Below are 22467 nucleotides of genomic sequence, written 5' to 3' on the forward strand. Positions count from 1 at the left end.
TTTCAAGGAAATCACGTTTTGTGGAACTCCAAATCTACGGGTGGTAAAATGTAAGTTTTCTGTTTGTGTTGAATGTTAAACGTTTATTATCTCATTTTGTGAAACTCACAATCTATTGGGGGTTAAATGCTAGAGGAAAGAGGATGTGAAAATGTGTTGATAGTGTATTTTCACAGTCTTTTCCTTCTATTGACAAAACCCAAAATCAACCTACGACGTTCAAGAATAAGAATTTCAAGGAAAGAGAGAAAACTTCAAAGTACAAAGTTTTCGTCCCTCCAACCAACCTCGAACGGAGAGCGGGTGGTTTGTATGTATGTACGTTTACCATCACTATCGGGTCGAAAAGCAACCTATTTTGAGGACCGGGTCAAGGAGGGTAGAAAAACAGAATCAAGTACAAAGAATAAAGGAGAGAGAGACAGAGGCAGAGAGAGAGGGACAAAGAGCCACCATGTGGCAATGTCTCGCAAACAAATCTTGTGAATTCATCGGCCAACCAAATCTTGTGACATCATTGAGGCTTGGCACCCTCTCCACCAATCAGCGCACGGGAATGATGGAGAGCCATGCCAAACCACCCCACAGAGCGCTGCGTGTGCAAGGCCTCCCGGACTCTGGAGCGTAGCAAGGCAAGCAACCGGCAGTGGAAGCGGAGGCTCTGAAGAGAAAGGTTAACCCACACACTGTTCCGTAACACAACCTCTCCCCCACCTCCAACCCCTCACCCTCATCTCTTACCAAACCACACACACACACACTTCGTTCCCCTCACGCCCTCGTCTTCTTCCAACCCCTCCTCACAACACACACGTGAAATGATAATAAAAGAATATATATCTCCTTCGGTGTTTCATTCTCCATTCCATGTTAATACCACCACCAAAACCTCCCCCAAGTATTTACATCGGCAGAGCCTAACAACTCTTACAATGTTAAATATCTAACAATGGTGGTAATAAATTACAATAATTTGTCTTAACTTCATGGTGGTCATAACATCACGATGTTATCTCCATCGTAAAAAAAAAAATAATGCTATGGTACTTCCATCGCATTTGTGATGACCATCGCCTCTGTAGTGGAAATAACATCACAAATGTGATGGGAATAACATCACAAAACCCCCTCCCCCTCTCCACTCTACTACCCCTCTACCCACCTTCCTTGTGATGGAAATGGTGCGATGGTAAATACATGTGATTATTGATGCGCATGGACAATTCTCTTATCAACTAAAAAATTCCCCTTCAGTTAAGCATATATGAAAGTATATTAATTCCGAGGTAGAGCGAATTAGATATTAAAGGACATTTGTAGCTCGATGTATGTATATGAATCATGGTAATGTGATATGACTCATATAATGGCTACGTCCTGTCAAACCACTACAACACTACCGAGGTCGAGGTGGGTTGATGCAGTCTCCAAACAACGAATACCTGAGCGCGACAGGTATTTGGAGGTGAGAGGCGGCATAAACTTATATAGCCTCTTGCGGTGGTGGGGTGGGTTAAAGCTTCACTGTCGTCCTGGATTTGTTTGGTTTCGAGGGTTCGCGCCCGGGAGCCGACAATTCTCTTATCACCTAAAAAAATTCCCCTTCAGTTAAGCATATATGAAAATATATTAATTCCGAGGTAGAGCGAATTAGATAGTAAAGGACATTTGTAGCTCGATGTATGTATATGAATCACAGTAATGTGATATGACTCATATAATGACTACGTGCTGTCTCCAAACAATGAATACCTGAGTGCGACAGGTATTTGGAGGTGAGAGGTGGCATATACTTATAGCCTCTTACAGTGGTGGGGTGGGTTAAAGCTTCACTGATGTCCTGGATTTGTTTGGTTTCGAGGGTTCGTGCCCGGGAGCCAACAATTCTCTTATCACCTAAAAAAATTCCTCTTCGGTTAAACATATATGAAAATATATTAATTCCGAGGTAGAGCAAATCAGATAGTAAAGGACATTTGTAACTCGATGTATGTATATGAATCACTGTGTGATATGACTCATATGATGGCTACGTGCTGTCAAAAGCACTACAACGCTACCGAGGTCGAGGTGGGTTGATGCAGTCTCTAAACAACGAATACTTGAGTGCGACAGGTATTTGGAGGTGAGAGGCGGCATAAACTTATAGGCTCTTGCGGTGGTGGGGTGGGTTAAAACTTCACTGTCGTCCTGGTTTTGTTTGGTTTCGAAGGTTCGCGCCCGGGAGCCAACAATTCTCTTATCACCTAAAAAAATTCCCCTTCGGTTAAGCATATATGAAAATATATCAATTCCGAGGTAGAGCGAATTAGATAGTAAAGAACATTTGTAGCTCGATGTATGTATATGAATCACGGTAATGTGATATGACTCATATAATGGCTACATGCTGTCAAAAGCACTACAACACTACTGAGGTCGAGGTAGGTTGATGCAGTCTCCAAACAACGAATACCTGAGCGCGACAGGTATTTGGAGGTGAGAGGCGGCATAAACATTATAGCCTCTTGTGGTGGTGGGGTGGGTTAAAGCTTCACTATTGTCCTGGATTTGTTTGGTTTCGAGGGTTCGCGCCCGGGAGCCAACAATTCTCTTATCGCCTAAAGAAATTCCCCTTCAGTTAAGTATATATGAAAATATATTAATTCCGAGGTAGAGCGAATTAGATATTAAAGGACATTTGTAGCTCGATGTATGTATATGAATCACGGTAATGTGATATGACTCATATATATATATATAGATATATATATATATATACCATTATATATAAATATATACATATATATATATTATAATATATATATGATATATATATATATTATATATATATATATATACTATATATGTTTTGTTTAATGAAAAATTCTTACTTTTTAGAAAAATCACAACATTGAATAAGAGACATTATTAGTAAATAGCACTTAATATGGTTTCAGAGTTGCATAAGAAGATTCCAGACATCTTTTGGGCTGCAGCAGCTTAATCGATATCATTTAATGGAGCTCAAGAGAATCAAAGTCACTCCATTCTTTACAGTTTTCTATTGTAGAAAACAAAGACATTGATTGAGAAAATTGAGTAGACACGTCACATGCTACAGATAGATTTCCTTCCTAGCAAACTTACCTTAGCCCAGAGTTTCACTATGGACGTGTAGCACACAGGTACGAGGGAGTTGTCGATGTAACGCACTTGGGTGTACTCGGTCAGGACGATCACCGGACTAAAACAAGTAAAAACTGTAATTTGAAGCCTGAACACAACAGAGATGCTCAAAATCGCAGCTAAAGAAAGCTTATTAGATGAAATTGACACTTTTGTTATGAAACACTTAAAACAAATTCTATCAGGTCACAAGGAATTTCTGAAACGTAAGAAAAAAATGAACAAGGTAAAGTTATAAATGAAAAAGTTACTGTTGGATATGGACCAATAGCAAAATTAGCAAAATAGGAAACTAAAATAGTAGCTGTGAGATACTGATATAAGAAGGATATTGAGAACTGGAAACCATTAATGACTGATATATGGGACAAGAAAAGTTGGATATATGATCGCTCAAAGAAGGTCTATCAAACACAGGATGCATTTATGGTAAATTAGTGTAGAATCTAATAAAAAAAAAAACAACACCTGAGTCAGAAATACTTTGATTACAGAAGATGTATCGGAGGAAGCATTGACAGGGAGTTTTCTGAGAAAAAACCACTTAGAGGTGTGTAACAGCAAACTAAATTTTAATAATTCTGTTAACCCTTAAACGCCGACTGGACGTATTATACGTCAACTAAAATTGTCTGTCGGGTGCTAAGTGGACGTACGGTACATCGACTACAAAAAGTTTTTTTAAATATTCGTGGAAAAATAGTTATAGGCCTATTTTGCAAAAAATTTTAAGTCACGTGCCTTGAGGGGTGCTGGGAGTTCAAGGATCACGCTGTTGTTTTGTTTACAAACGCTACCCAGGCGCACATGCGCGAATTGCATTCTTCTCGCACTAGAAAGCATCAGCGACGCATCTCAGAAATTCTTTCGTCACTTTGTCGTAATTTTTGCACCATTTTATATTAGCCGTTACATAGTGTTTTATATATGAAAACGTGTGCAATTTCATGTAAAATAAAACAATAAAAACCCATGGTTGTAGCTTTTATAAGTTTTGAAATATTTTCATATAAATCATTATAAGTGCCAAAATTTCAACCTTTGGTCAACATTGACTCGACCAAAATGGTCAAAAAAAGCAATTGTAAGCTTTAACTCTTACATTCTAGTAATATTCAATCATTGACCTTCATTTTGCAACAAATTGGGAGTCTCTAGCACAATATTTTGATTTATGGTGAATTTTTGAAAAAACTTTTTCCTTACCTCCGCGCGGTATCTCTGCTGAAAATCTCAGAAATTCTTTTGTCACTTTGTCGTAATTTTTGCACCGTTTGGTTGTAGCTTTTATCAGTTTTGAAATATTTTCATATAAATTATGAGAAGTGGCAAAACTTCAACCTTTGGTCAACTTTGACTCGACCGAAATGGTTGGAAAACGCAATTATAAGCTAAAACTCTTATATTCTAGTAATATTAAATCATTTACCTTCATGTTGCAATAAATTGGAAGTCTCCAGAACAATATTTCGATTTATGGCGAATTTAAAAAAAAAAAACTTTTTCCTTACGTCCACGCGGTAACTCGGCTGAAAATCTCAGAAATTCTTTTGTCATTTTGTCGTAATTTTTGCACCGTTTTATATTAGCCGTTACATAAAGTTGTATATATGAAAATGTGTGCAATTTCATGGAGAATACAACAAAAAATAACTCATGGTTGTAGCTTTTATCAGTTTTGATATATTTTTATATGAATCACGATGTGCCAAAATTTCAACCTGTGGTCAACTTTGACTCGACTGAAATGGTAAAAAAACGCAATTGTAAGCTAAAACTTTTACATTCTAGTAACATTCAATTATTTACCTTAATTTTGCAACAAACGAAAAGTCTCTAGCACAATATTTCGATTTATGGTGAATTTATGAAAAAAACTTTTTCCCTACTTCCGCGTGCGGTAACTCGGCTGAAAATCTCGGAATTTCTTAGTCACCTTGTCGTAATTTTTGCACCATTTTGTATTAGGCGTTACATAAAGTGTTTACATGAAAATGTGCGCAATTTCATGTACAATACAATAAAAAATAACTCATGGTTGTAGCTTTTATTGGTTTTGAAATATTTTCATATAAATCATGATAAGTGCCAAAATTTAACCTACGGTCAACTTTGACTCGACCGAAATGGTCGTAAAATGCAATTGTAAGCTAAAACTCTTACATTCTAGTAACATTCAATCATTTACCTTCATTTTGAAACAAATTGGAAGTCTTTCAGAAGATGTGCGCAATTTCATGTAAAATACAACAAAAAAATAACTCATGGTTGTAGCTTTTATCAGTTTGAAATATTTTAATATAAATCACAATAAATAGAAAAAATTCGACCTTCGGTCAACTTTAACTCGACCGAAATGGTCGAAAACTGCAATTGTAAGCTAAAACACTTACAGTCTAGTAATATTCAATCAATTACCTTCATTTTGCAACAAACCGAAAGTCTCTAGCACAATATTTCGATTTATGGTGATTTTTGAAAAAAAACTTGTTGTCTGTGCATTATAAATTCATGCATCATTTTGTGATAATATTTTCTCTGTTTTACAATTGTTTTACAATTTGTTATATACCGAAATTATCGCAATTTAGTGTACAATACAATGAAAAAAAATTAATTCATTAGCTTTAACCGTTTTGCTCACAGCGTGATTTGTATACAATTATATATGAATTTTTTTTTGTGTTGTCATATATTCCAATATTTATATATGATAATGATACTTTTTTCATTTCTGATGGTTGCATACTAAAATTCAGGCAATTACAAAAAAAGGAGCCAAAAATAAACTCTTAATCTTAAAAACTAAGCATGCTGTAATTTTTTGAAATTTTTTTTTTTTCTGCTTTGGCGCTAACTCCCAAACGCCGCCGGCATACAACAGACACTTTGGTAAATAGAGGCTCGGTGTTTAAGGGTTAACATGCTTTACTTCTTTACATTCATTGATCATCTTCATCATTGCCTTTTAATAGTAAGTACAAATAATCATGTTCTTTTCGCCTATTATTTTAGAGAATAGGAACTACGTCTAATCAGTAAAGGAAAAATCTGACATGAACACAGTGGTAAAGGTAATGATGACAATGAAAGATATTCCAATGAAAACTTTAGATCCGATCAGCTCGTTGGAATGATTGATAAGTCAGAGAGAAGAAGTATTCCAACCTGGTAACGACTGTGGCGATGCCCCACATCAGTGCGCATGCGCCCATTGCCCTGGCTCTGCTACATTTGGCTGCTGCTGTCAGGGGGTGGCAGATTACTCGGTATCTTTCGACGCTGATGGCTAGGATGATGAGCAACGAAGCATGTGCCACCAGAAATTCTACATAGGGAACGACTTTGCCTGAAAGAGAAATCTCTGATTTAACAAAGAAGAAGAAGAAGAGAGAAAAGAATATGAAAAGGTACAACTTATTTCAAACACTACACCAAATGTGCACTACAGAGGAAGAAGAGTATTGATCTTAATATTACTAAGTCCAGTGGTCTTGGAGATTGGGTAGAGGTTTGTAAATGTAAAGATGGGTAGGGGCTGATATAGATGAAGGAAGCGTAGTCGGAGGACAGAGTCCTTGGTGCTTTGGTAGAGATAGGTTGTGGTTGTTGGAAGGTCCCAGGCTGTTGTTTCATAGATTGTTCTCCTATGGTTGTAAGTTTGTTTTGGAATTAGTGCCCTGTACTGAAGTCAAATAAGGTGAGTGTTTGGTTATACATGTTTCATGACGTTTTGAAGTACAAATCCTGATAGAAAGTGTTATAGAAAAAGATTATCTTTTAGCCTAAGAGCTAACTGAGATTTATTTGACATGGTGGGCAAAGCCAGGGAGGCTTTTAATTACTGCCTTTAATTAATCTTTAATTGACATAGCACTGCAAGACTGGCTTTCATATTGTTTCATTAGGAATGTGTCACATATTACAAATCACCAACTTAAGACAATTATTTTTTTGGTGTAAGGTCACTTGAGACAAACATTAAGGCTTTTATTTGACATCGAAGCTACATCACTGTAATAACTTTGAAAATGTTAAGCAGGCTCTTAATTTGTAAAATGACTAACTTAAGACAACATTTCCTGGTGGAAAGGTCATTTAAGACAAGCTCAAGGCCACTGCTGGGTGGTTATTACTAATTATTGGCTTTAATTGACAGATGAGTTACAGAGCTACAACACTGCAGCAACCTGGAAAATGTTAAGTATAGATCATACATACATAATATTAAACTTATGACAAAATTTTCTGGTGGAAAGGTCATGTAAGACAAGATCAAGGTCATTGCTATAAAATTTTCTGGACATAATTAGCGTACCTACCTGAAACTCGATTGTATTTTATATTATTTACAAAATGTAACTAAAAACATTCCAGAAATCATGCACATTGTGGTTCACACTGTAGACCCTACATCAGCTATCATCAAGGATAGATATTGTGGTGTAAAGGTTTTGTAAGACTTAACTGACCTAATGTTGCTATTCATGAGGAATGGTTACGCTGTGCACCAACACTATACCCGGTACAATGTGTCCCAATAAATTATGTTGTTTGTATTTTTAGGATCTTAGGATTAAAGCAGCTAAGGGCTGAAATATTTATGTTAGTATAAGAAATTCATAATGTCTCCACGAATTACTACTATTTATCTGAGAATGACAAAGTCTCTTCATCTGGGGAGCTGGGGTCAAAATAAGCCAGGTCATCTTCATTATCCATATCTTTCTCAATCTCATCTTCATTTGGCACAAGAGATTCGGGCATTTGATCCCCCTCGAAACACATAGGTTCATATGCATCCCCATTCAGTTGCCATGCATCTTCTGCCATTGGTTTCTGACGTTGCGCTTTTCATATGCATCTTCCCACATTTTAGCAAAAATGTTGTCCACCTGATTTGTTGGCTTACCTCTGCCTCACATGGTAGGATCATAGAAGCATTAATCCCTTTTAGTTTTTCAAGGGGATTCCTGGATCTGGCCTATGGTGCATATGCTCCTTCAAATACTATCTTGTAGTGATGACTGTTTTAGGGAGTGTGCTTAACCTGCTTTAGCCCCATAGATCCTTGCTGTGAGCAACATTATTTCATGAATGGAATTTACTCCTACTTTCCCCAGAGTCATTTCAGCAAAGGCTGTTTGGCAGTTTTCGTTTTGCTTAAGGATTTTGAAGGGATGTTTCTTTCATCTTTTGTAGATCACTGAAGTATATTCTGAATCAGTGTAAGCATGGAAATGTGGAAGAGCTTGACTCATAGTTATCCCAAGTGCCTCACCACTTACAGTTATATCGATGAACCTCCTGTTGTTCTTGGATCCTGCTCCAGTCTCCATCCAAATATGTGCCTTGAATCTTTCATTGTGGTTCAGTAGAATAACAGCCACATCAGTGTTTGATGCCCTCACCACTATATTTGAGGCATTCTCTCCGTCAATGTGACTAACATAGGTACAGATCATTGTATCAGCCTCCTCATGGCTGGTCACGAGTGCTGCCACTTCCTCTTTCAGGACCCTTCCCTCTGCCAAAGAAAAAACGATAGCATGCTCCAGAGTAGGATACGTACACCTGACGCCCTTGAATTATCTGTACATTCAGCGGTTTTTCCCATTCCATTGCATGGAACTATGGAATTTGTTATTTGAATGATCTTGATTTCAAGCTCTCTTTGATATCTATTGTCTGCACTGTTCTGGACCAGTTATGGAGTACTCCCTTTCTTCAGTGACACCCTAGCCTCTTAGTGCCCTTTTACTCTCTTTTATGGATGGGACAGGGCACAAATGAAACACTGGAGGAGCCCGGAAGTTGGTAAAAGATGTGACTTGTCTTAAAATCCCAGTAGCCAAGACTCCATATGACGATGGGATGTGTTGCAGAAGAAGATGAAATAATAAATGCCATCTATGACATAGGCATCAAAAAGGCCAGGCACAGCTGGTGGAGCTCTGCTTTCCAGAAGTTCCAAGAGGCTGCTCTTGTTCATCTTCACCAAAGCCAGTCAAGCACACTCCCTAAACAGACATCGCTACAAAGTACTTGAAAGAGAATATGCACCAAAGGCCAGGGGTAATCCAACGAATCAGGTGGGCAACATTTGTTGATAAAGTGTGGGCAGGCGTACATGAAAAAAGTGCATATGTCAGAATTCAATGGCAGAAGATTGATGGCAACTGAATGAACCTGCATGGTTCAAGGGGGATCAAATTGCTGAATATTTTGTGTCAAATGAAGGTGAGATTGAGAAGGAGGAAGATTAGTAATTTCATGGCGAGATTATGAATTTTTTCTGCCAACAAAAAAATTCAGGTGTTAGCTACTTTAATCCTGAGATCTCAATCGATGGTAAAAACGCAAACAGCATGGTTAATTGGGACACATTGAACCGGGTATTGTGTTGGTGTACAGCAGTAACCATTCCTCATGAATAACAACATTAGGCCAGTCAAGTCTTACGAAATCTTTTCACCACAATATCTATCCTTGTTGATGTTAGCTGATGTAGGGTCCACAATGTAAACCACAATATGTATGATTTCTTGAAAATTTTGTCTTAAGTTGGATATTATGGATGCATAATCTATACTTATAATTTTCCAGGTGGTTGCAGCATTGTAGCTCATAAGTCAGTTAAAGCCACTAATTGGTAATAACCATCCAGCAGTGACCTTGAGCTTGTCTTAAATGACCTTTCCACCAGAAAATGTTGTCATAAGATAGTCATTTTCCAGGTGATTACAGTGATGTAGCTTCGATGGTAAATGCAAACCCTAATTAGTACTAATTAGTGTTTGTCTTAAGTGACCTTCCCCCCAAAAACATTTCTTAAGTTGCTGATTTGTAATACGTGATACAGGCTTAATGAAACAATGTGATAACTAGCTTGTAGTGCTACATCAAATAAAAATTAATTAGGGGCAATAATTAAAGCCAGCCTGGCCACACCCATCAGAAGCTACACTTAGGACAAAGATTTGTGTAGTCAGGTAGCTTAACCTCTATCTTACTAAACAGTCAAATAAATCTCAGCTAGCTCTTAGGCTATTTCTTCATCACTATAGAAATTTCTGTAGTGACTGTTTAAAATTAACAGAGGGTAGTCGGTTATACAATTTGGAATTTGATGTACCCGAATTATATATTTATAGCGAAGACCACGAAGTGATATTAATCAGTAGCAATTCTGGATTTTAAAATACTATATACCGCCACTGTACTAAAAAAAGTAGCTTATCAAAATGAATCGGAACCAAAATGCAACTGTTTCGAGTACAATTTAATTCCTCATGACTTTTGGGACCCATATGCCTGCCTGTCTGTGCTTCAGTTGCTCTTACCAGCTTCTCTTTCGTTCGGTTATTTATTTATAAATAAATCGGTCAGTTCATTCGCAACTGTTGTCACTTTCTCGAACGACTGAGGCAATAATTTATTCCAGACGTTTGTTGCCACCGGCCAACGCCGCGAGCGGGGCGGGGGTGGGGTGTGGGGGGATGGGGGGGAGGGGGGGGGGAGGATTGGGGGTGATGGGGGTAGAGTGTCAGTTATTAATGAACAGGGACAGGACTGCGGAAGAGAATCCTCGTCGTGTCGACCATTCAGACCTGGACTGCATCGGGCTCGTAAATCCTGATAGCCTCCGGCAGCTCTTCTATTACTCTGCAGCAATGCATTCGTTTGTGTGAGTTACATCTTCTTTTTCCCGTAAAAGCGTCAAGTATTCGTTTATTATGACACTTGATCAACAACAATTGATAAACAGAACCTTTTGTTGGGACGATTCATCCTTTCACAATGCTCTGGACAACGGTCCTTTTGAATGTCTTGTGTTTTCCATAATGGCAGCTTTCTTTCCCGATTTATGAAGAGAGGTTATTTCAACAATGAAAATTTCCGTTTCCATGTAACTACCTAATTACATTTTCAGTAAAACTGTGTACGGTGAGATGGAACTTGGAGGGTTAGAACACTTGTGATCAAATGTAAAACTTAAATAATAAACTACTCACTTATATATTTGGCTTATCGTGCTCACAGAAATTGGATAAAATTGGAAATTATTCTAAACACCTGAGTAAGAACCTTATCCGGTTTTGGTTACATAGAAAAAAAATGGTAATCTTGCTGTATTTTGTCTGTTGCTTTGTTTTGGGGGACAATTCCTCTCGTTGCCTCTTTGTTTTAATGAGTAATTCTAGAGGATCAGTAAGGATAATGAAACATAATATTAGCTGCTTTACAAGCTTTGCAGAAAAACAGAATTAAACGAGAGCCCTAGCATGCAGAACACACACACACACATACACACACAGTAGCCTTACCGATGTAAGGTCTGTTTTTTACCGAGATCACTTTTTAGCGTTTACCGTGCTAGTGAAATTCTTACTTGAATTCTTGTCCCTGCCAGTTGCTATGTAATGAAAATGTGTCCTCTTAGGCCGGCTTCAGACTGAGCTAGGTGCCCCCTTGAAAGGACATTAATGACAATGTTTTCTCGAGTCCTTATCTGTGAATGAACAGAAAAGTTCAGGTAAACGCGCATCTTAGAGTGGGTTGGGAGAATATAGTGATCATTAGGGCCAAAATGCGGCCAGAATAGGTGAAATTGTAGAAAAAGTCACAATATTAGTCATAAATATTAATTAATTTGGAAATGAAACCATGAAACATGGCCATATACTCTATAAGAGCTCTTATCAAGCATGAGTGTGTAATACTATGCTTCAAATCCAATATGGCGACCACCATACTCGTGAATCACTTCATTGATATGGCTTTGTTGTTCTCAATGATTGTACTTTGTATTTCCATCTTTACCAATTAAAGGAAGTGCTAGGTTTTGTGACACCAACATTGCAAATGTAATCCAGTCTGCATTTGTCATCGACTTCAAATTCCTTCTCAAGAAGATCTACCCCTTGAATATTGCGTAGTACATCTGTATCATCTGATTCTTCAGCAGCATATTTGATCATTTGTTCTGAAGATGCAAGTATTAATTTATGTGAAATCTGTATTTTTCAAAAATAATTTTCCTCTTCACTCTGCAGAAGAAGCAATAATCGGGAAAGAGATGCGTGGATGCTGTAGATTAAGATGATGCTAAGAATTGCTTAGAGCTTGATTGGTTTCCATCATCTGATTGATTTCACTTTAATTATGAGATTATAAGCGTGAACTTCTTATAGCAGGGTTCCATGTGAATGCCATGAGTATTAGGATCAATGTGATCAGGATCAATGCAGCTAGTTCCCCGTGAACATTGTTACCACCTTGATCACGACGAATTTGTTGAATGAGCATTTTATGAGAGGACTATCAGCTAGCTATAATCATACTTGGGTGATTCATTATGGGCTACACGTTGCAAGGCCATGGCGGCACCTAATGTAACTTCAACTATACGGATGCTAGATGTGATAGTTTGGGCTTGGCTGGATTAGGGGTAAGTAATTTTATATGGGTGTCTAATGGCATTAGAATCATATTACATGTGTTCTTCCCCATATTGTTTATTTACAGCCACCGATGGTTTATTTTGACAAGAATTTAGCCACCATATTGGATCTGAAACAACACTTGTACATGTTTTTTTTGAGCAAATTTATCTATTTGGCTGACTTTTTGTGCAATAATATTAACCACCATCTTGAATTTAAAGCATGGAAACAATTCAAGTATAAATATTTGGTAAAAAGCTACTTATGGTCCTAGAAGCATATTTCTGACGTTTTTCCCATTTTAATTACCATATATATTTCCTATATACGACCATTTTCTACAATATTACCCATTTTGGCGCCATTTTAGCTTGTATGGTGGTCGCCTATTGGATTTGAAGCATAGTATTATACAAATGCTTGATGAGAGTTATTCTAGGATATTCGGCGATGTTTCATGGCTTCATTTCCACATTAATTAATATTTATGGCTAGTATTGCGACTTTTTCTACAATTTCACCCATTTTGGCTGCATTTTGGCCTTAATGGTAGTCGCCATATTGTATTTAAAGCATGGTATTATACAAATATGCTTGATGATAGTTTGTAAAGGGTACATGACCATATTTAATGGTTTAATTTCTATTTTGAATAATACTTATGGCTAAAATCTGATTTTTTTTTTTTTTTTGGAAAAATGAGGATATTTTGGGGGCCATTGTGAATGATCACTATATTCCCCCAACCCACCCTAAGATGCGCGTTTACCTGAACTTTTCTGTTCATACACAGAATAAGGACTCGAGAAAACATTGTGTCATTAAAGTCGTTTCAAGGTGGCACCTAGCTCAGTCTGAAGCCGGTTTATCTGTGATCGTTATGTTTCATACATTCTGTAACCTATTGGTGGCTGTCGTCAGCTCATCTGCGTTTATCGTCCATTTGAGAGTGGACAAAGCGAAAAACCAAACTCACACTGTGAAAAAGCGTTTTCATTCCTGAGCGAAAAATTGCGTTTTATTTGAAACACCGCTCAAAACAGAGATGCAATGCATGATCAACGGAGTAATTGCTGTTCTAGGCAAAGCTTCGTTAGAAATTGGGCTTTTTCTTAATTGTATTGTCATCAGTTTTCAGTTAGGTGGTTTTAAAGTAGTGATCAGACTTCGGTTCCTGCATAAGTGGCTTTGTATAGGTTATCTGGTTCTCAGATTATATTGAAAAGAAATAAGTCCGTGGTCTAATCGAATACTGCAGCACAGCGATTTTGTTTCCATAGGCAAAAGACTTCACGTTCTAGTGCTGTAAACCACTTCAGGAAATGTCAGGTCCCTGCCTACCAAACATCCTAACGAGCTGAGGGCAAGCAGACCATGATTTTGCATGTTCGACAGTGGTTCCCTTTTTTGTCTAAAGAGGCAAACTTTGGGAGCTCAAGCTCTTTAATAGTCTCACGTTCATCGGTGTGTCAGCTGGAAGCCTGGAACGTCGTTACTTTGGAACACCAGAATGGGAATCCTGATTGGGCAACATGACGATGGCAGCAGAGGTGTCATGTCAAAGGAGATTCTCTACATAAATTTTGGTATTGCTGGGATAACTGATTGTTTTTTGCAGGACTGTAACAACGACCACATAATTTTGTTGAGTTCTACTGATAATTGAAATCTAAAAAAAAATAAATAAATAAATTACCACAAATAAATAAATAAATAAGTTACCACAGCTTATGTAATAGTAAAATAAAGCATAAATATAATGGCCAGAATCTAAATGTTATTGTTTGGTCCTTTAACCAGCCATTTAAATTTTCAGCCTTTTATGAATGAGTAATCTATGTATGTTTTTATGTTAGGCTATATAAAGACATATACTTTTCTTCATATATATGTATATGTAAATCTATATATAATACATACATATTATATATGATATATCTATATATATATAGATAAGATACATATACATATATATATATATAGATATATTATATATAATATATATATATATATATATATAAATATAATATATATATATGGGTTTAGGCTATAAAGGGAGCAAAACTCAAAGGGATAGATATTCAAATCCTATGGAATGTAGTTTAACCGAAAGGCATTTCCCAGCACAGTACGATGAAAAAAATCACAAGCCCCAATGTATTGTATGCTCTTTCTTACCAAAACATTGCTTAAAGAAAGATAATGGTGAATGTAAAAGAAAGCAATCCTATTTTTGTGATTGATGTTTTGAAAAGCACCATCTTTGTATCATTCTATGGCTTGAGACATCATACATACATACATACATACATATATATATATATATATATATATATATATATATATATATATATAGATATCGCTATTATATATATATAATATATATATATTAATATATATATATCTATATATATATATATATATATATATATATATATATATATTGTTACGGCCTCTAAGAGAGGTCCGCTTCAGGTTCAATATGAAATAAATAAAAAAAAAATATTTCAACACCAACAATTGAAACTGGGGATACGAATATAGAAAGAAACACTAACACAGCAAAGGTAAATGCAGAATGGTATCTCCTATTTACATAAAAATGCAAAATCTTACACAGCATGAACAGGGGAACAGTGAGGTAATTCAAATACTTGCTGCTTAGTTTAGTGACTCGAAGCGATGGCTTCACAACAGGAGAACGGCGATTTCAGACGTCCTCTTGACTCCATATGGCAGAAAATAAAGTCTACTCTTGATACTTGAAAGTCAGGAACTCCCCAAAACCTCTAGCAGGACATTTTCTTCTCTGAAGTCTGCTCAACGTCGAGATAACTCGGTTGTCCACTCCTGAAGATGACTAGACCAGAATCCAACCAACTCTCGAGCAACTTTTCTTCTGATCTTTCGTCGGCCCCTTTCTCTCTTATCTCACACGGATGATCTCTGCTGCTGGTGATCTCTCACTGATAATCTGATCTGTGGCTCTTACTGAGGATATCTCTCTGTGACTAACTGGTGTCTCTCCTTTACGATCCCTGCTTTCTCCAACTTCGACCGTCGTATTTATACGGCACTCTGGGGGCGGAGCCTACGGCGAACGTCACAGGCTCCCGAGATTACTAGAGCTTCTTAGAAGACTCTCGATGGAATATTGCATCATATTTTGCTACGTTTCTCCCGACACTTAGGCGCGTGTTGCACTCCACAACACGCCCGACGATTCCAGAACAGCCGCGAGAACAGGTGCCTCCAACATGGGCGCGAAAGCTTCCTTGTTGCAGAACTTCTCAAAGATGCGTTTTCCTTTCCTTTATCTTTCTTTGCTATGAAGCAATTACCATCACACGCCCCCCCCCAAAAGAGAAAAAAATGAAATCAACTGATTTTATTTTTTTCTGAAGAGAAGCAAGAATTAAACAGCAGGGAAACAATTCTGCATAAACTTTAATACTTCTTCATTCACTCAACCACTCGCGTCAAAACAGAAAACGGTCACTAGGCTACTCATTCTGAAAACTCTAGAGAGGCTATCTGCTATAACATTATCCTTCTCTCTTACTTTTTCCGTTTTCTGAACTCTGCTCAAAACTTTGAAAGACTAAGACACCTCTTGCGTCTTTCTCAAAACTAATCTCTCTTTCTGGGACACAATTACCAAGGGCATGGGCGGCGGCCAAGGTACAGGGCATTCTTTATAATTCTGGAGCAAGTTTACATTCACTGACTTTGCTCTACTCTTGCCCACATTAATTCTATGATATATATTTCCACTCTCCTCAAACACTGAAAAAGGACCTTCGAACTTATAAGGTAAAAAGGGATTTTCTCTCGAGACTAGTACTAAAACTTTATCTCTTACACACAAACTTCTCTCTTTAGCTCTAAGATCATGTTTTCCTTCAGTTCCCCTTTGACTTCCGTTCGGACTTCCGTTCTCCTCCGCTAGTTGCCAACCAACTCTTAAATTGTTTTTATAATACTCAAGATTAGTTATGCAATCATCTCTACCCTTACTTCTAGGCAAAGGTCCGAACATATTTATAAATACATTCTCAAAAGATTCACCTACTGAAGGAATATTACACAACGGAACTCTGGGAATTACTTGAATCGGTTTCCCGGCAATTTGATATTCATGACAGCTTAAAACATACCTCTTCATGTCACTTCTCATTTTAGGCCAAAAGTACGCCCTACTAATACACTTGAAAGTTTTATTTACTCCCAAATGTCCTTGCTCATCGTGTGCTAACTTCAAAACTAGCTCACGAAACTTCCTAGGAACTGCTAATTGTTCTATGATTTCCTCTTCACTACCTGACTCAGGACGAACATAACGACACAAAACTTTGTCCTTTAAACAAAAAGTTTCCTTACACACATCATCGAGATCATCATCCAACTCACACTCAGAAATTCGGGTTAGTGTCTCATCCTCTCTCTGCAACTTGACTAGCTCATCCTTATTCAAAATGTTAGAGCCGAATTCATCACCGTAACTAGTACTAGATACCGGTATATTTACTACATTACTTTCAACAGCTACACCTTCCATTTGGCTATCACTGTCAACGATAGAGTTAGGTCTCTCAGCCACACTCATGCCAAGATCAACCTCGCTACCTCTATCACACTCGTTCGAATCCATGAACTTACTCATGTTCGAATCCACGAACTCACACTCGTTCGAATCCATGAACTTACTCACATTCGAATCCACGAACTTACTCATGTTCGAATCCACGAACTCACTCTCGTTCGAATCCACGAACAAATTATCACCGTAGTGCATGTCTGTATCTAAACCCGACCTGGAAAATCCCTCACAACAGGATTCACATTCTTGGATAAAGCTAAGTCATTACCGACAATAATGTCAACGCCTTCGACGGGCAAACTGTCCACAACTGCAAGTTTTACTTCTCCTGACACTACCTGACTTTCTAAATTCAACTTCAACAAAGGACAAAGAACACAAGTGTTAGGAAGTCCACCTAACATGACTTTCTCTTCCATATTGATTTCTGCCCTGTTCGGCACACACTCTCTCCTAATCAGTGAGACAGCAGCTCCTGTGTCTCTAAGCAAGACTACTTCTCTTGAATCTACTCCTTCAAGACAGGAAACTACGCCTTCTGACAGAAATTCACCAAAACTTTTCCTAGTTTCTCTCATCACATCATTCCTACTTGACGAAAGGTTAACTAGCGATACTGGTTTCTTACCGTCCTTCCTTTCTACTGCACAATTTCTCGCTAAATGCCCTTTCCCATTACATCGGAAACAAGTTAATTCTGAGCACACTAGATGCCATTATACTCTTACAAACCTTAGACGTATGACCCGGCTTTCCGCATGTATAACAGGAATAGTAATTTTTACTCGCATTGCTATTACTAGGACTGAAACCTTTACTGCTTTGTACTCTACCAGACAAAGGATCATTTCGTTTCTTACTAACACTCAAATTATGAGTTAGACTATATTCGTCAGCTAGCCTAGTTGCTCCTGCAAAAGATACTTCTCGCCTATCCTCTATATAAAGCTTAATCTCAGGAGATACGTTATCTTTGAAGTTTTCTAACAACACTAAGTTCTTCAAACTATCAAAATCCTCAACCTTAGCAGAAGTTAACCAATCAAAAAACAGCCTATCTAACTTCTTACCGTATTCTACATACATAATATTTTCATCCTTTCTCAAACTTCTAAATTTCTTACGGTACGCCTCCGGTACTAACCTATACGCGCTAAGAACAGTTTCTTTCATGATATCGTAATTATCACATTCCTCCTTAGACATGCAACTATACACAGTAAGCACCCTACCACTCAAAACTGACTGCAAATATAAAGTCCACGTTTCTTTAGGAGAACCTATTCGTTCCATTAACTTCTCAAAACACATGAAATATGTTGTAACATCTTCCTCATCGAACTTTGGTACTAAATTCAGCACTGTACTCATACCTAACCTATCAGTTTCGCCTGTCTGACTGTTACGAGCATTTTGCCTTAACCGAGCAATTTCCACCTCATGCATACATTCTTTCTCTCTCTCTTCCTGCTGCATTACCAACATTTCTACCTCTTGCTGCATTTTCCTCACTTCTCTTTCAGCTGCTCTTTCTTCTCTCTCAGCTGCTCTTTCATCTCTCTCATACTTTTCTCTTTCTTTCTTTTCAACATACTCACGGAGATCATTCCCCTCTAGACCTAGGAGCTTGACCGACTCAATAAACTCTTTCACCATCTCACTCATTCTGGTTCTTTCTATATTCTCCGTTTCAAACTGTTAAAGTGTTGATAGCCTAAGCAAGGTCGTCACAATGTTACGGCCTCTGAGAGAGGTCCGCTTCAGGTTCGATATGAAATAAATTAAAGAAAAAATATTTCAACACCAACAGTTGAAACTGGGGATACAAATATAGAAAGAAACACTAACACAACAAAGGTTTATTTACAAGCTTACTAACAAAGGTAAATGCAGAATGGTATCTCCTATTTACACAAAAAGGCAAAAATCTTACACTGCATGAATGGGGGAACAGTGAGGTTATTCAAATACTTGCTGCTTAGTTTAGTGACTCGAAGCGATGGCTTCACAAAAGGAGAACAGTGATTCCAGACGTCCTCTTGACTCCGTATTGCAGAAAATAAAGTCTACTCTCGATACTTGAAAGTCAGGAACTCCCCAAAACCTCTAGCAGGACACTTTCTTCTCTGAAGTTTGCTCAACGTCGAGATAACTCGGTCGTCCACTCCTGAAGACGACTAGACCAGAATCCAACCAACTCTTGAGCAATTTTTTTTCTGCTGATCTTTGTCGGTCCCTTTCTCTCTTATCTCGCACGGATGATCTCTGCTGCTGGTGATTTCTCACTGATAATCTGATCTGTGGCTCTTACTGAGGATATCTCTCTGTGACTAACTAGTGTCTCTCTTTTACGATCTCTGTTTTCTCCAACTTCGACCGTCGTATTTATACGGCACTCTGGGGGTGGAGCCTACGGCGAACGTCACAGGCTCCCGAGATTACTAGAACTTCTTAGAAGACTCTCGATGGAATATTGCATCATATTTTGCTGCGTTTCTCCTGACACTTAGGCGCATGTTGCGCTACACAACATGCCCAACGATTCCAGAACAGCCGCGAGAACAGGCGCCTCCAACACGGGCGCGAAAGCCTCCTTGTTGCAGAACTTCTCGAAGATGCGTTTTCCTTTCCTTTATCTTTCTTTGCTATGAAGCAATTACCATCACACACACACACACACACACACACACATATATATATATATATATATATATATATATATATATATATATATATATATATATATATATATATATATATATATGTAGCGAGAGAGAGAGAGAGAGAGGAGGATTTGCCTAGTCGAGACATACTTGCCAGAGTGTTTTAGGTAGGCTAGGATTCGTGGACATTGTTTGGGAAAGGAAAAAATGCGTTTTAGAGGGCTAGGCTTCGTGGACATTGTTTGGGCAATGATAAATGAGTACTGATTGATTTAGCCAGTTTATTTGGAAAGTGTTGAAAAGTTAGTACTGACTGAGCAATGCAAGCTAAACTCTTAACACCAGTCATTATTATTTTTTCTTGCATTTCCTGTCTTGCTTTTGCTTCACATGCACAGTTGTGTAGGTTAGATTACTTTTGGTTTTCCGCTCCAGTTTTACATCTTCATCTAAGATAATGTTTTATTTGTTTTTGTATCACTCACACAACTATGCAGCCTATGCTTGCTGTGTAGGTTAGCTTAGTTTTCAGCCTGGAAAAGTTTGAATAAGAGTTACCGTTTGATCAATGGTTAGTTACCACTGATCAAACAGTAACTGTGATCTTGTACCAATTTACATGGTTTTGCAAATGGATTGTTGGAAGGTTATTTATTCAAAAAGGCCGCTTATTGGGAAGAGGAGACTGGAATCACCATTACATTATCAAACAGACTCACAGGCAGGCATTTCATTACTCAATTGGTAAACGAAAATAACATGCCTGATTGTATTGTTTGCATTATAAGTACTGACTGCTGCTTGAAGAAAAAAGGGCAGTGCAGAAGGAGACAAACGACATATCATTGTGAAACCTCTTCTAACAAACCACCTTTGTGCATTTTTCCATGCTTCAAAATGTACCATATTATAAGCAAGTACAAAAAGACCTGTGAATGTAAAAAGCTATACAAAAACAGTGGATAGCTGAAGTTTTGTTTTGAAAGTTTCCGAGATGAAAATACCAATTTCGTCTGAGAAGAATTTTTTTTTTTTATATATATAATGTACTAAATACTTTTCAATTTCATTCCTGTCCTTATATCATATATAAAAGGTTCTCTCTGTTATTTTCATATAATAAAAATTGAACTGTATAAAATAAAAGTTATATTGCAAATTCTTTTCCACTTTCTTTCAACACTACAAAATCTCAAAAAAAGCGATACGTAAAAGGTACCTATTTTACCGACGAAAATTTTTTACTGTATAGAGTTATTTATCAAGAAATGGTTGCCAATTCAATCCACATGCCCTTTCTTTAGTTTTAGCTCCCCAAACAAAATGCTGGGTTAAGAATAGTGTATAATGCACTCCAAAGGGTTTTTTTTTTTTTGCTTTTTTTTACCATTTTTCTAAAGAAAATAGTATTTTTCAGGACTTTAATCACATTAAAAAAATGCCAGATATGAAAAATATAGGTCCTATTCTCATAACAAGAGGTACATGAAGGCAATTGGAGCATTTTCATTTTTTTATGAAGTTTTACGCACCCAGGGGGGAAATTCCAAATGCATATTGACGCAATCTAAGGGATATATCGATTTATATAGGAAAATATGCATACTGCTATTGTAAAATATGGATATATATCACAATTCCATGCTTACCTAACATAAAAAAAACAAAATAAGCTGATGCCAACAGTGGACCGTTACGTATTTGGTTTAAACATGAACGAAAGCAATAGCGAATGTGTTCAAAGTAACCTTACTGACTCTCCTACACCACCTAAAATCCCAGGAACTTGAAGAGAAGAGTAGTACCTAATACAGTTATGCATCAGCGGGTTACTACATACATAGCGTATGCAATAGTGAACGTGTACTATTCCCTGCACCAGACATGATTTAAATTTTCATTTTTTTATTGACATAGCTTTCTATACTACTTTTTATAATAAAATTGTTCAAAAGCACAAATTTTTGCACTAAATAAATAAAAAATGAGCTGAAAGAAGCGCTTAAGCGCCAAACAAAATAATTTTGCATTAAATGAGATAAAAAGGCACTAAATCTAGCACGAAAAGTGCCAAATTGGTAACCCTGGCGCCCTCGGTGGCCATAGGGGCGGAGTCTGGCTGGCGTTGAGTGCATTTGGGGAATATGCCTGTGGGGCTGCCCACTTGCACCACACTGCTCTTGTGTTTCACGTGGTTGCATCATGGACCTTACTTGACGGTATTGGAGGGAAGTTCCCTTCCTTCATCAGCACCCTTTAAGAAGCAGAAACCAAAGACCCAAACGGTAAAATACGGGAGTAATTGGCAGTCACTTTTGTCTCTGTGCTTGTGCGAACGTTCATAGTTACCCCTTGCTATCCTCCCACAGCTGTGCTCCCCTGTTTTATGAAACTAATCTAATTTAAACACAGTGGTTCCCTTGAATGAGATTTACTAGTGCATATTGCTTGAATGACTTCCCAGTATTAGCAGTTGCTAAGAGAATTGACCAAGGGAGATAACGTAAGTCGGTGTCTGCGTTTCATACCCTCCCATTCAATACCATAACTTTCCGTGAAGTAATTCTTTCATTTATTGTTCTTTGGGGGA

General features: G+C 37.6%; 1 protein-coding gene across 1 annotated transcript in view; it reads right to left on the reverse strand.

Annotated features, from left to right (window-relative positions):
• LOC135218517 (growth hormone secretagogue receptor type 1-like) overlaps positions 1 to 22467 on the reverse strand; it is a 486215-nt gene that overhangs the window by 136762 nt on the left and 326986 nt on the right. The window contains 2 exon segments of the mRNA XM_064254882.1: positions 3130 to 3226; positions 6337 to 6517. Coding sequence (XP_064110952.1) covers positions 3130 to 3226; positions 6337 to 6517 — 278 coding nt within the window.

This window comes from Macrobrachium nipponense, chromosome 9 (assembly GCF_015104395.2).
Source record: "Macrobrachium nipponense isolate FS-2020 chromosome 9, ASM1510439v2, whole genome shotgun sequence".
Taxonomy (NCBI): domain Eukaryota; kingdom Metazoa; phylum Arthropoda; class Malacostraca; order Decapoda; family Palaemonidae; genus Macrobrachium; species Macrobrachium nipponense.